Genomic DNA, 12,524 nt, shown 5'->3' with positions numbered 1-12,524 from the left:
CTGGAAATAACAATAAATGCAGCTCCTGCAGTGACCAGGAGCCTAGAATCCTCTAGAGGCCATTGTGGTCTACTGTAGATAGAGACAGGCTACTTTAACTCCAAATGATACAATAACAGTTTATGTTCAGTGAAATTAAGAAAATGAGAAGAGACATAATACAAAATCACATATCCCTTTGTAATTATCTTAAAGTAGACTGCAAGTGATATACTGTAAATCAGAGTGAACTACACATCATCTCAGAGAAACTAATCAGTGAAATCAGGGACATGTTCTTCTGGGTGCATGATATGCCAGGTTTTTTTTTGGGGAGTTTTTACTTCTCTGAATTGTTTCTAGTTACAGCATTTACTACTTAAGTAATACTGACCTATTTTACAATGTAACTACTCTTGAGCAAAAGTTTGGGTTACTCTTACTCAATTGGCTTTATGTTGACAATATTACTCGTTGTGGACCTTTTTGCACTGCTTCAGATATGATTACTGTTGAGTCATTTCTTGGTCCACTACTTAGTAGTGTATACTGGTAGTTACCTAGTATTGAGTTAAAAAAATTGCTACTCTACCCACCAACAAGTTAAGAATTATTGTACTAAATGAAATAAAAAGAAAAGTGTCAGTGCCTTACAGCTTAACAGTGTCATAAAACAGCTCACAGAAGCATGTTAACTTGTAAAGAATAACAGGACCCAATGTGTGTCTGAATTCTTTATAAACAGACCAAACATAAAACGTTATATTATAAAGACAATAAATCAGAATGTTCTCTGTAAATCTAAGTAGCTCTACAGTAGATTTGATAAATTTTATTAGATTTTTACATTGTTATCTAATCAGTCCAAGATCAAAAATGGATCTATAAATATTACCTATGCAATAATCAAATTAGATTGGTTCCCATCTCATCAAAACATTGTTCCATTTTATTTTCCAGTCATTTTCACTAGGTCCTTTTTGTCTATTGCAAAAAGTCGCCAGCCCTCTTCAGAGGATAGGTCAGCTGCTCCCCTGCGCTTGTAAAATTCAATGGACTTTGTGTTGTTTTCTGCAACAATAAAGTGCATACTGCTACAGCGCGTCTTCACAGCAATCTGGAAGAGGAAAAATGTATTTAAAACTGAAAAAATAACTAATTTTCAAACCTATTGAACTTTACCTCACTGAGAAGTGTAAGAATCTTAGATCCCATTCCAAAACCTAAAAGCGATAATAAGTGTTAAATAACAACAGTTTTCAACATGATATTAAACAATGAAAATAACTTAAACATACCTCTATAATCTTCCATGACATAAAAGTCCTCTAAATAAAGCAGTTTCCCAATCCAAGGGTCATAAGTAAAGTAGTACATTGCAAATGCTACTACACTGTGACCTGCAAATACAAACTTTGTTTATCATTTTTAGCGCACTTCAAAATTGCTATTTTAAGGTCCATTTTACAACCTTGCACATTTTGGTGCTCTTTTGGTACATCAGCAACCAGGCAGTGATAAAATGGATGATCCCCAAATCCATCCTCAAGTAGATCTGGTAATAACATACACATTACAATTGAGTATTGTAACATATATTAACTAAATATCATAGTAATATTACAAAACTCACCTTTTTCAGTCAGCTTGACCTGCTCCTCCATTTCCTCAAATTTGGCAAGTTCCTAAAATTGAATACAAAAGAGGTAGTCACAAGTGTTTTCATGTGATTAACAGAGAAACTACTTAGATCAGCCAAAAAGACAAGTCCAAAGAATGCAATAATGGTCCAAAGCTCACCTTTATGAGACGCAAGATATCAGTCACATCCTTGGGTTCAGCTTTCCTCAATATAAAATTGGGCATTTTCTCTTTTTGCCCTTTTTCCCTTTGCTTACTAGTCCTCTGAATGTGAACAAAAGTAGGATTTGTTTCTTCATTCGCTCCTCAGGAGTTTACCCCCCGACATAAAATAGGAAATTTTCATATACTAAAAAACATTGGCTGCTCTACAGAGAATGAGATCCACTTCCTTCTACACTTGCTTTAAGAACGAATGTGGTGGATGTGGTCAGTGGTTGGAACAAGATGTTATTTCCGGTTCAAGCTTGTTTGGTCAAGATAACCATTAACTAGGGCTGGAACCTAATAGCAACATAAAGCGTTAAACATCTACTAACTTCCTTAGTAGGCCTTCATATAGTGCATACTACAGCTCAAATCACAGAGTAAATCACGTGTTTGGATTATGTAAATACTGCTGTACCAATTATGATCATTAACATATTCTGTAATTATTTATTTTTTATATGGGCGTACACCAGAGCTTCTCAAACTTTTTCTGGCGCCCCCTTTTGGGAGATAAAAAAAGGGTATCCACGCCCCCCACAGGCTCTGGGACAGCGCAGAGGCGCGTGTCCGGGCGCGTGTCCGGGCGCGTGTCACTGCTGTAAATGCGCCTTTCAAGAAGAAGACGCGCTTGCGTTACTTCTCGTCACTGTGGATCACTTTTTACCACTGCAGCAGAGTCACACAGAGACTGTTGTTGTTGTTGTTGTTGTTGTTGTGTTACTTTTAAACACACAGACTGCTTTCTTCTTCTTTTCTTGTTCTTTGGTGTTTTATGGCGGTTGGTGTCCAAGTGTTGTTGTTGTTGTTGTTGTTGTTGTTTTATGGCGGTTGGCATCCAATTGTTGCATTAGCGCCAGACTTTATTCCTCAGACTTTTCGTAGTCCTCAGACTGTCGTAGTCCTCAGACTCTGTCGTAGTCCGTAAAAGTACTCCTTCCATTGCTTTGGTGTTACAAAGCCCATGAGGTCATGATATGTCTTTGTGACTAGAATAGTTGTTGTGTCAGAGACCGACCGGCTTCATTCCAGGGAGACTCTTCTTCATCTTCCTCTCCTTCTTTGACGTTCGGTGCTTCCACCGTACAGCTTTATTCTTTAGGCTTCATTCTATAGGCTTTAATATTTCCACTGATGTCGCTGCTTGGTAGCCGTGCGTCTACGAGACTGGGCGAGGACAGGAGACCACCCCCACCCCCATCTCGTCACTCTGATCACTCTGACTCCCCAAAAGCAGACCCCCATCACTCCGACTCCCATTTAGCGCCTTTAGCCTGTTTTCTATATCTGCCCAATCAAGCTCCTTTGTTCCAAGGAATCTCCCTGCAGCTTTAGCAATGATCCTGATCCTTTCAGTTCTGCTTTGAGTCTGAGCAGCACAGTTTACAACATCCACCATAAAGAGTACAAAATCCTCTCTATCCACAACCAGGGTATTCTCATTAATTCTGGAACCTGCACACTTGGGACCTCCACTCTTGAAACCTTCACACTTCTTGGGAGCCACGCTGGCCTTTCTCATTTCGCCCTGGCTGGGAGCAGCGCTGGCTCCTCTCTCTGTATTTACTCTAAACTCGTTACTTGAAACTTTCTTGACTGCATCTGCATAGGATATACCTTGAGAGACCTTTATTTTATGCACCTCAGCAGCTCTTTTGCTAAACCTGCATCCCCCGTAGGCAGAGCTATGTTCTTCCCCACAGTTACAGCACTTCAGTTTTGCTCCCACGTCACACTTCCCATACTCGTGATCTCCTGCACATTTACCACATCTTTGCCTCCCTCTACAGACCGCTGCAATATGCCCAAAGCGCTGGCACTTAAAGCAACGCAGGGGCGGTGGAACATATGGCCTAATGTCATGGCACATGAACCCAATGAACACCTTACTAGGCAGGCACCTCCCTTCAAGTGTTACCATTACCGACAAGCTGTCACATCTTACCCCAGACCGGGTCACCTTCAACCGCCTAGCGTCCACCACCGTAGCTCCAGTCAAATTCTCCTTAACTTCATCCACAGACGTCACCGTAGGGACACCTACGATAACTCCTCTGACCGTGTTTCTTTCAGCATCAGACACAAGAATGTCCTTTCCACCCAGACGTTTAGTTCCAATCGCCTTCCGTTGCTGAGCCGCGTCCTTGCACACGACCAGCAGCGAGCCATCTCTAAGGACACTCGCACTCTTGATCACTCCCACAGCTACAGTTAGGCTCTTTGACAATGCCACTGAATTCCACTCCTTAAAGGATGCACTATCCTGTGCAAGCTTTATGATCACCTTACAGTCTCTGCTCTCACCCCGGATATCAATAGCTTCAGCCTCATCCTGCTGCTCATTCCCAGAACCCTCGGACGAGCTAAGGGACTTTTTACGTTTCCGGGCACGTGCAGCCAGAAAAGGCTGCTCCTCCACGCCGTCCAGAACGTCTTCGACCACCGATCCACTCTCCTCCGTCATCTCCCGTCTTGTTGTTGTTTTATGGCGGTTTACATTACCACCAGACATACTCGTACTACTGCGTTTATGCTTTCATTATCTTCAAAGCCCATGGGATCAAAGCAATATCGAATGCATAATCACTGTCAAGTACCAGAAACTGTTGACCATGTTCTGAGGGGGTAATAAAGTCTGAACAATAAAGTCTGAAGTATAAGAATAAAGTCTGGCGGTAATGTAACACCAAAGAATAAGAAGAAGATTCAATGTACAGCATATGGAAGAAAGATAACTGAATTAGTTTTATGGTTTCAAAATAATAAACAGGAATTCAATCTGCTGAATCTTCTTACAATCCCGTCACAAGGATGGTGTGGGGATATGGTTGCTTACTTATGCAACACAGGATTAATTGGAAGATTATAGAATTAAGTGCGTCGTTGTAGTGTTGTCGTGTATTGTTCACACTCAATCCAGTAGGTGGCGGTAAATACGTTTTCAGTTGGCTGCCACTCGCCAGTAAAAGGAAAAACAAACAAAAACAACATAGATTCTAAAAGGGGAGTGTGGCGTCCAGTCGAATTGAGAAGGCCAGAACTGATGATGTGTTACTCTTAATAGCGGTTGGCAGCCAGCTGAAAGGTACATTTACCGCCACCTACTGTAGTTGTACGTCTATCTGCCACAGAACTGATGGTTACATGAGTTTTTTTTATTTTTTCCATTCCGTGTCATTCAACCAATGTGAGAACTAGGCTAGAGCAAATGATTACAATTTTAAGACGAGAGGCAATACAAGAGGAGGGACCAGAGGAGAGACAGGAGAGACCAGTGGAGGGACAGGAGAGACCAGAGGAGAGACAGGAGAGACCAGAGGAGAGACAGGAGAGACCAGAGGAGAGACAGGAGAGACCAGAGGAGAGACAGGAGAGACCAGTGGAGGGACAGGAGAGACCAGAGGAGAGACAGGAGAGACCAGAGGAGAGACAGGAGAGACCAGAGGAGAGACAGGAGAGACCAGAGGAGAGACAGGAGAGACCAGTGGAGGGACAGGAGAGACCAGAGGAGAGACAGGAGAGACCAGAGGAGAGACAGGAGAGACCAGAGGAGAGACAGGAGAGACCAGTGGAGGGACAGGAGAGACCAGAGGAGAGACAGGAGAGACCAGAGGAGAGACCAGAGGAGAGACAGGAGAGACAGGAGAGACCAGAGGAGAGACAGGAGAGACAGGAGAGACCAGAGGAGAGACAGGAGGTAAGGAGAGAAGAGACCAGAGACAAGACAAGAGGAGGGGCCAGAGGAGAGACAGGAGAGACCAGAGGCACGACGAGGAGAGAAGAGGAGAGACCAGAGACAAGACAAGAGGGACAGAGAGACAGAGGCACATGTGTGGGGGGGCACAGAGGCAGGCTGACCCATTCCTCCGCTGCTGTATCGTATTTAGAGATTAACCCCGTATTGGCACTGGGTGAATTTCTGCTGCTCAGAACACGTCTGCCACACATGTCTCGTGCCCACCTTGGCACAGCTCTGCGCCTCCCCAGACGGGTGCATGCCACACTTGGAGATGGACAGCTGAATTTGAGAGCTTCTCAAACTGTAAGACTAAAGTATGGTCTTTAAAATGTTTTCTTGAAAACTTTATTTAAAAGATTTAACAGATCTGTAACAAAGAACTCATATTTGGAAACCTCCCATGAACCAAACAAACATTTTTTTAGACAAACATTTTATTGCACCATCACTAGTGTTTGGTGGAATAAGTGCCGCTTAGTTAGTCTTATCAAAGTATTTTAGCTTGCCCGAAGGATCTGGAATGATCTGTGAAGACAATGCACCAAGTAAATACAGTAACCAACCAAACTATCAATTAACAATAGACTTGACTATTATGATTTTTATTCTTCAAATCAACAAAAGATACTCACCGTGTCACTGCCAGGTTTCCATCCTGCTGGGCACACTGTAAGACAGTAAAACAATAATGCGTTACCTCGTACACACAACTACAATTACTAAATACCCTAAAGCAGCCATACCTTCTCCATGCTTATCAGTATACTGGAAGGCCTGGACCAAACGCAGAGTCTCATCCACAGATCGCCCCACTGGGAGGTCATTCATCGTTATTTGCCGCAGGACACCTTTGTCGTCAATGATGAAGAGTCCCCTTGACAAGGCAAAGCAACACTTTACAACTCTTGGTCCAATTCAAGTTCCTGAACATAAATTGATTGGTATACACTCTATACCTTAGTGTGTGTCCCTGATCTTCAAGATAGACGCCATAGTCTTTGGAGATTTGGTGAGTGAGATCCGAGAGCAGAGGGATCTTCATTTGTCCAAGACCTCCTTGCTTTCGAGGCGTGTTTATCCTGACACAAAAACAAGCAAAACTGGTTATAAATACATAAATAAAACCTCCAATCTGCAACTCAGGAGCTACAAATAGCTCTCCACTCCCTTCCTAGTAACTCCCGAGGATTAAGGAATTATAAATGAGACGCTGAATAGTTCCAATTTGATTCATTATGTGCTTCTTACTACTGTAAATGTAGACTTTGGATGCCTATTGATAATGCTTTATGTTATATTGGCAAATTAGGGCAATTCTGGTAATATCTCCATTTCATGATTCACAAATTTTGTCAAGAATGCAACACTATTCTCAAATAAATTCCCTTATTCCCACCTGCACCTCCTGAGTGCCAGGTGGATTTAAACTTATTACAATATCTCGAGTTTGTGAATATGATGATACAAAGTTTACATGAATCTGACACTGCTGGTTTAAGTACACTGGAAGAAAAAAGGTTGGGGACGCCCAATTCAAACAGTAAAGCTCATGCATTACGTGAAATTCAAATCACAAATTTCAAAACGATTTGTATTAACTGTGCACTATTGTAATTGTGTCATGTCTCACCAGGCCAGATGTGTAAACTGGGAGTCCACCGAACAGGCGACCACCTCTGTGTTGACGGCTTGAAACTCGTGCACGCGATCACTGAACGCAATGATCTCAGTGGGACAGACAAAGGTACTGCAAAACAAACAGCACTCACAATCTCTTGTTCAAACTAGACACAAAGGCAAACACCTGCAGTGCTACTCACAAATCCAATGGGTAGAAGAAGAAGACAAGATATTTGCCTTTATAGTCAGACAACTTCAGCTCTTTGAATTCCCCATTGATAACGGCTGTTCCTTCCCAGCGCGGTGCAGGCTTAGAAACTGTAAAATATCATATTAAAAGGTGTCATTAAGTGGAGGGCCAGCCATACAATGTAAAGAATGTTCATTTGTATCGATCTCCATGGAAACAAGCAGGAAGGGCAACCAGGCAAAGTTACTGGTGCGATAGGTGGTCACACTTATTGGAAGAGTGCATGTTTTTCAAGGTATTTTAGAGCATCAAAAACTTGTTAAGTAAATGTGTAATTGAATAAAAAGCAAAAATAATTCCCATTAACACACTGCGGAACATGTACATGCAAAACCATAATGTGTATAATATTGTCCATTGAGACAAATCAGGTAGCAAACAACCTTTAAATTTAACTTTCCCGCCCTTAATTTTCCTTTTTAATAATGAGAATGAAAGCAAAAGCTCGTCATTTATAGCTTAAATGACACACCATGGCCATCTCACTGATGTGTCACTTTAAGGGTTGTCATTAAAACAAGTGCTGAGATGGTCTTTTTGCTCTTGAGTGATTCATGTGTTTGTTTGAAAGTGTTGGAGATGTGCCATGTAAAGTCATGTGTTAAAGGGGCGGACATATCACCATGCTTTTCTTAAGAGTGACGTGTCCTTTCAGTAACAAACAAAAACCTCTTAATAATATAGTCTTAGTGGAGGAATAATACAGCCATCGTCCACTGAGGATATGGGATTCCATGTGGGATGCTTTAGCAGGCATGTGTGAAGAGACGTTTGAGCGAATAAAATCAAGGAGGCAGATGCCCAAAGTTCACAGGAGGTCGGTAAACTTCTCTCACTCTTTGCTTTGCTGAGGTGCAGTGAATGGTCTGACACTGGCACACGGAAAGCCTCCCCGGGATAAACGTGTCCTCCCGCGTAGTTGTGGCACTGGGAGCCTTTCGCGTCCTCCGCTGCAGAACTGACTTTGGTGATGAAGAGCAGAAATGTGCACAAGGCACAGAAAAGATCTGCCTTCAGGTTTGGCCGCGACAAAAGCTCCATAGCGCCGATGGTTCGGGTGCACGTAGCCACCGCTGTCACGGCTGGTTTTGAATCCTTTTCCTTGTTTGTCTTCTTCTCCTGGTCCTTAATCGAGGATCTGAGCAGTGCTGCCACCTGCTGGATCTTAGAGGTTATTCCCATTGTCCCATTACCCAACAGTTTAATAGACGATGGCATTTAAAATACAGTCACTCTGAAAATCTAAATATCCAAATATTTCACTTCAGTTTGAATGCACCCAAGTATGAAGCCAGGAAAGTCAGACTGTGACACAAAAATCAGATGCCTTAAAAGAGTCTTTTATTTCAATGCTACACATCAAACCATTACTTTCATGGAGTAATTCTTTCCAAAGTCTGTTTTTCCTTTGTGTAACAGTCATTTTGAACATTTTTTCTTCAGTATAGGTCTATCCACATTTGAACTTTAATCTGATCTTCCCTCACTGTAATTCCCCCTTATTCTTTGGAAATAGTGAATAAACGGTGAAACAAAAACAATTGCTTGCGGCTGTTGACAAGCACGACATTCATGTGCATTTGAATGTTTTTGGCAGAGTTGTTGAAATTGGCAGCTATTTGATGTTGTTTAATTCTTGCACATAGTGTGGTATAAAGGCGAGCAGTTACACAGAGGTACAAGAGGGGGATCACCCAAAATATACACGCTCCATGCCAGCTACCAGTTGTGTATTACTGACAAGTGTATTTACAGTATCCACACCAGCATTTACCCTGCATGTTTATGCAATAAGGAGTGTTAAGAAAGAAAAAGGCAAAGTGGGAAATGAAACATAAGAGTTAATAGTCCAAAGCAGTTTGTTGGAAAACAAAGGGCCTTGAAAAGTTTCCAGTTACCCAAGCATCAGCAAGAAGGTAAATTTAATTAAATATATACTGTATCTATACACACATACAACTTCTGAAAACTGATAGTTACAATATTAACAATAAAAACAAGGGCATGTATACTATTCTGAGAATAAAATACTATGTCGAAGAAGACTTCTTGGAGTTTTCCAGGTTTGGGTTTTTGAAGCTCAATATATTATAGACTCATCGGACTTGCTGATGGTTAAGTGCCAGGCAATAGGCACTAGATATTACAACAGTACAACACAGCTGGGACCTCACAGCTGGAACCTCATTACAAAGACTCAATTAAAAGGTAAATTTAGCTGACAGATTTGAGCTTGGACCAGGGGTTGGTGCCCCGGACCTCGATTGGTGGGTCGTTGTGATAGATGTGATTGCACAGCTCATCCAGTGAAGGTTCAGGATCTGTGGTAGCAAATTGTGAAGCCTCTTCAATTTCTTTTCTAACTGCGATGTCTATTTCCTGCGGACAAAGAACAGAATACATTTCAATATATATGAATACTATAGACAAAATATGTGAAGTATTTAACTAAATGAATGTAGACAGTACCTTAAGCTCCTCTATACTGGCCATATTGTTGCTCAGCATGCGATCCTTCAGCAGAGAAATGGGGTCACTCTTGCTGCGGACCTCCTGGATTTCCTCACGTGTACGATAACTTGAATAAGAAAGTGGACATGATGCATTGTTTATTATTAATTTCTAAAAAGGCTTCACCACATAGACAAATGTGATTAACGGCAATAATTAGCTGACAATATCACATTTATATATGGCGATTACATTACTTAATGGCAGTACAACTGTGTAGTTACCTCACACCAGGATCACTCATGCTGTGTCCATGGTAGCGGTATGTCTGTAGTTCCATGAGGACAGGACCCTAAAATAAAATTGAAAATGGGTCAGAAAGGACACTTAAAAAGTACAATACAAACTTACAATACTATTTTGCTTCAAATGCAGAAAGGAGCTTTACCTTTCCAGACCGGCAGTGATCAGCTGCAAATCGTGTTGCTTCACGAACACACAGGATATCCATACCATCGATCTTAAAGCAGAAGTCTTAATTTAGTCATACAAATGTATATATTGAAGTTAACTCTGATATATTATGCAGTCTTGTATATGTTGTCATTGAACACATTTGCAGTTTTTTTTACCCTGAGGCCAGGAATGAACTCTCCCCTCTTATAGTAGTCTGTGCTAGCAGCGGCACGCTCTACTGAAGTTCCCATACCATATCTGTTGTTCTCACAGATAAAAATTAAAGGTAGTTTCCAAAGAGAAGCCATGTTGTAAGTTTCAAAAATCTGACCCTGTGAAAAGTAAAAACAATATAAATTAAAAAAAGTGTTTCTATGCATTTTCTCAACCATTCGCATGTTAATAGTATAGAACATAGTTTCTGGTCAAAGTAATTGTGCCATACCTGGTTGGCAGCTCCATCACCATAGAGGCAGACACAGAGCTCATTATTGCCCTGATATTTGCAGGCCAAAGCCACACCTGCACCCAAAGGAACCTATACACATGAAATTGATGCAGTTTTAAAAGGCGACTAATTTAAAACCATCCTCATTTTTTTTGTCCCTTCAAATAAATACCTGAGCACCAACAATTCCATTTCCTCCATAGAAATGATTACAGTACATGTGCATAGAACCTCCTTTACCCTTAGCAATACCTCCTCTTCTCCCTGTAAACACAAAACATAAAAAGGCATCAAGTCTCCATCAGGATAAAAATGTTACGTCCACTTTTTTTGCTAAACAGACCAGTAAGTTCAGCCATGATCTCTTTCACAGTTCCTCCTCGAGTGTAGGTGTAACCATGGGCCCGATATGCAGTGATCAGGTGATCAGACAAATTAATGCCTGCTTCAATACCAACAGCACAGGCCTCCTAAAGACAGAAGTATAATATGTTTTAATACTGGAGTTGAGGCTCAGCTGATATTAGTCACATTAGACCTGATTAATGATCACATGCCTGTCCATCGTACAAGTGACAGAAGCCTCTGATGATCTTCTGCTTGTAAAGCTGGTCTGCCTTCAGCTCCATGCGCCTCATGGTCTGCATGGTGCGGTAATACTTCAGACCCTCATCTCGAGTCATTACGACTTGAGTGGCAGGGCCCTCGTCCAACTTATGCGTGTCGCACTTCTACGCACACATTATTCAACAGGTACAGTGTCACTGTTTAATGCAAAGAATATTAAAAACTTGATTTACCTTGATCTCAAATGAAGCTTCAGGGGTGAAGTCTGCGTAGGTGCGCGCGGACATGGCGGCTGCAGCGCCCTGGAGATGACAAGTAAACAATGATGGACCACTCCTAATCCCATCTCTAAAATACATTTAATTTGCAATCAAACTGGGGGGAAATAAGATGATAATAATAAAATAATGATAATAGAATAAAATAAAATAAAATAAAAATAGCTAGCACAAGACTAGGTAATAGGTAATACTATTAGCAGGTAAGTAAACAGAATAAAAACAAAATAAAACACTCTTATTTACAGGCATTAGGAGAACAGCAAGTGCAACAATAGAAAACCCACAACAACATCTGGAATTTGATGGACTGCATGGAAAATCCACGTGGCTAAAATGTTACCTAAAGTCTTATTTAACAAGTTTAAGAAACTAATAACAATACTTCACTAATGGAGTCGTTTACTACTAGCTAAGCGGTGTTAGCTAAACAAGCTATCATCGCCCTGCCAAGGTCAGAAAACTGCAAGAGTTTTTGAAAGAAACCTTGTCTTTTTACTCTGATAACACAATGTCCACATAAGACCATGTTGTTTTTTCATAGCTTTAACTTACACGTCTCTGGACGCAGGCTCTCAGCACAGAGGAGATATTGGTCAGCATCTTTAGCTTTAGCTGCGTCCTCCGTCCTTTCGTGACACTGACACTTCCGGTGCAGCCTTTTCTTCTAAACATTTGACAACAACACGCCACTATCGCCCCCTGCTGGCAGCGCTGAGCCTATGACTCTGCACAAACAACAATATTACACGTGGTGAATTCATATTGCGTCTATTATGTTCCTTCTGATCTTTCGGTGTGAAATCACAGATCATTGGGATTACTATGGATGAATATAAACATACCATCCGATCGGGCTTGTCGTTTTGGTGCTTTGGCTCAGTCTTA

General features: G+C 41.4%; 3 protein-coding genes across 3 annotated transcripts; all 3 read right to left on the bottom strand.

Annotated features, from left to right (window-relative positions):
• Window positions 1-907: 907 nt before the first annotated feature.
• LOC140360819 (diamine acetyltransferase 1-like) lies at window positions 908-2,086 on the bottom strand. The gene is made up of 6 exons (XM_072446229.1): window positions 1,780-2,086; window positions 1,613-1,664; window positions 1,451-1,534; window positions 1,278-1,379; window positions 1,162-1,202; window positions 908-1,096 (listed from the first exon to the last, which is right to left on the bottom strand). The coding sequence occupies exons 1-6, from the start codon at window positions 1,843-1,845 to the stop codon at window positions 929-931; spliced, it is 513 nt and encodes a 170-aa protein (XP_072302330.1). The 5' UTR covers window positions 1,846-2,086; the 3' UTR covers window positions 908-928.
• A 3,952-nt stretch (window positions 2,087-6,038) lies between these two features.
• prdx4 (peroxiredoxin 4) lies at window positions 6,039-8,544 on the bottom strand. Its single transcript, XM_072446228.1, has 7 exons — window positions 8,273-8,544; window positions 7,387-7,504; window positions 7,197-7,313; window positions 6,523-6,645; window positions 6,310-6,440; window positions 6,199-6,233; window positions 6,039-6,091 (listed from the first exon to the last, which is right to left on the bottom strand). The coding sequence occupies exons 1-7, from the start codon at window positions 8,475-8,477 to the stop codon at window positions 6,041-6,043; spliced, it is 780 nt and encodes a 259-aa protein (XP_072302329.1). The 5' UTR covers window positions 8,478-8,544; the 3' UTR covers window positions 6,039-6,040.
• Window positions 8,545-8,760: 216 nt separating this feature from the next.
• Window positions 8,761-12,330, bottom strand: pdha1a (pyruvate dehydrogenase E1 subunit alpha 1a). Its single transcript, XM_072446226.1, has 11 exons — window positions 12,192-12,330; window positions 11,592-11,660; window positions 11,349-11,522; window positions 11,135-11,261; window positions 10,964-11,055; window positions 10,789-10,881; window positions 10,520-10,675; window positions 10,336-10,407; window positions 10,172-10,239; window positions 9,906-10,014; window positions 8,761-9,815 (listed from the first exon to the last, which is right to left on the bottom strand). The coding sequence occupies exons 1-11, from the start codon at window positions 12,309-12,311 to the stop codon at window positions 9,651-9,653; spliced, it is 1,245 nt and encodes a 414-aa protein (XP_072302327.1). The 5' UTR covers window positions 12,312-12,330; the 3' UTR covers window positions 8,761-9,650.
• Window positions 12,331-12,524: the final 194 nt, after the last annotated feature.

This window comes from Eucyclogobius newberryi, unplaced genomic scaffold (genome assembly GCF_026437365.1).
Source record: "Eucyclogobius newberryi isolate DKJ021-1_F unplaced genomic scaffold, fEucNew1.0.hap1 SCAF_15, whole genome shotgun sequence".
Taxonomy (NCBI): Eukaryota; Metazoa; Chordata; class Actinopteri; order Gobiiformes; family Gobiidae; genus Eucyclogobius; species Eucyclogobius newberryi.
This window is presented reverse-complemented; position numbering and strand designations above follow the sequence as displayed.

Bases quoted from the DNA above. Each gene is read 5' to 3' on its own strand.
- LOC140360819 (XM_072446229.1), bottom strand. From the start codon at position 1,845: ATGCCCAATTTTATATTGAGGAAAGCTGAACCCAAGGATGTGACTGAT. The intron at 1,665-1,779 runs GTGAGCTTTGGA...ATTCAATTTTAG, and splicing joins ATATCTTGCGTCTCATAAAG to GAACTTGCCAAATTTGAGGA. The intron at 1,097-1,161 runs GTAAAGTTCAAT...TTCCTCTTCCAG, and splicing joins TTCTTACACTTCTCAGTGAG to ATTGCTGTGAAGACGCGCTG.
- prdx4 (XM_072446228.1), bottom strand. From the start codon at position 8,477: ATGGAGCTTTTGTCGCGGCCAAACCTGAAGGCAGATCTTTTCTGTGCC. The intron at 7,505-8,272 runs GTGAGAGAAGTT...GATATTTTACAG, and splicing joins GCACCTCAGCAAAGCAAAGA to TTTCTAAGCCTGCACCGCGC. The intron at 6,092-6,198 runs GTGAGTATCTTT...TTGTCTTCACAG, and splicing joins GGAAACCTGGCAGTGACACG to ATCATTCCAGATCCTTCGGG.
- pdha1a (XM_072446226.1), bottom strand. From the start codon at position 12,311: ATGTTTAGAAGAAAAGGCTGCACCGGAAGTGTCAGTGTCACGAAAGGA. The intron at 11,523-11,591 runs GTAAATCAAGTT...ATGTGTGCGTAG, and splicing joins AAGCTTCATTTGAGATCAAG to AAGTGCGACACGCATAAGTT. The intron at 9,816-9,905 runs GTACTGTCTACA...CTTTGTCCGCAG, and splicing joins CCAGTATAGAGGAGCTTAAG to GAAATAGACATCGCAGTTAG.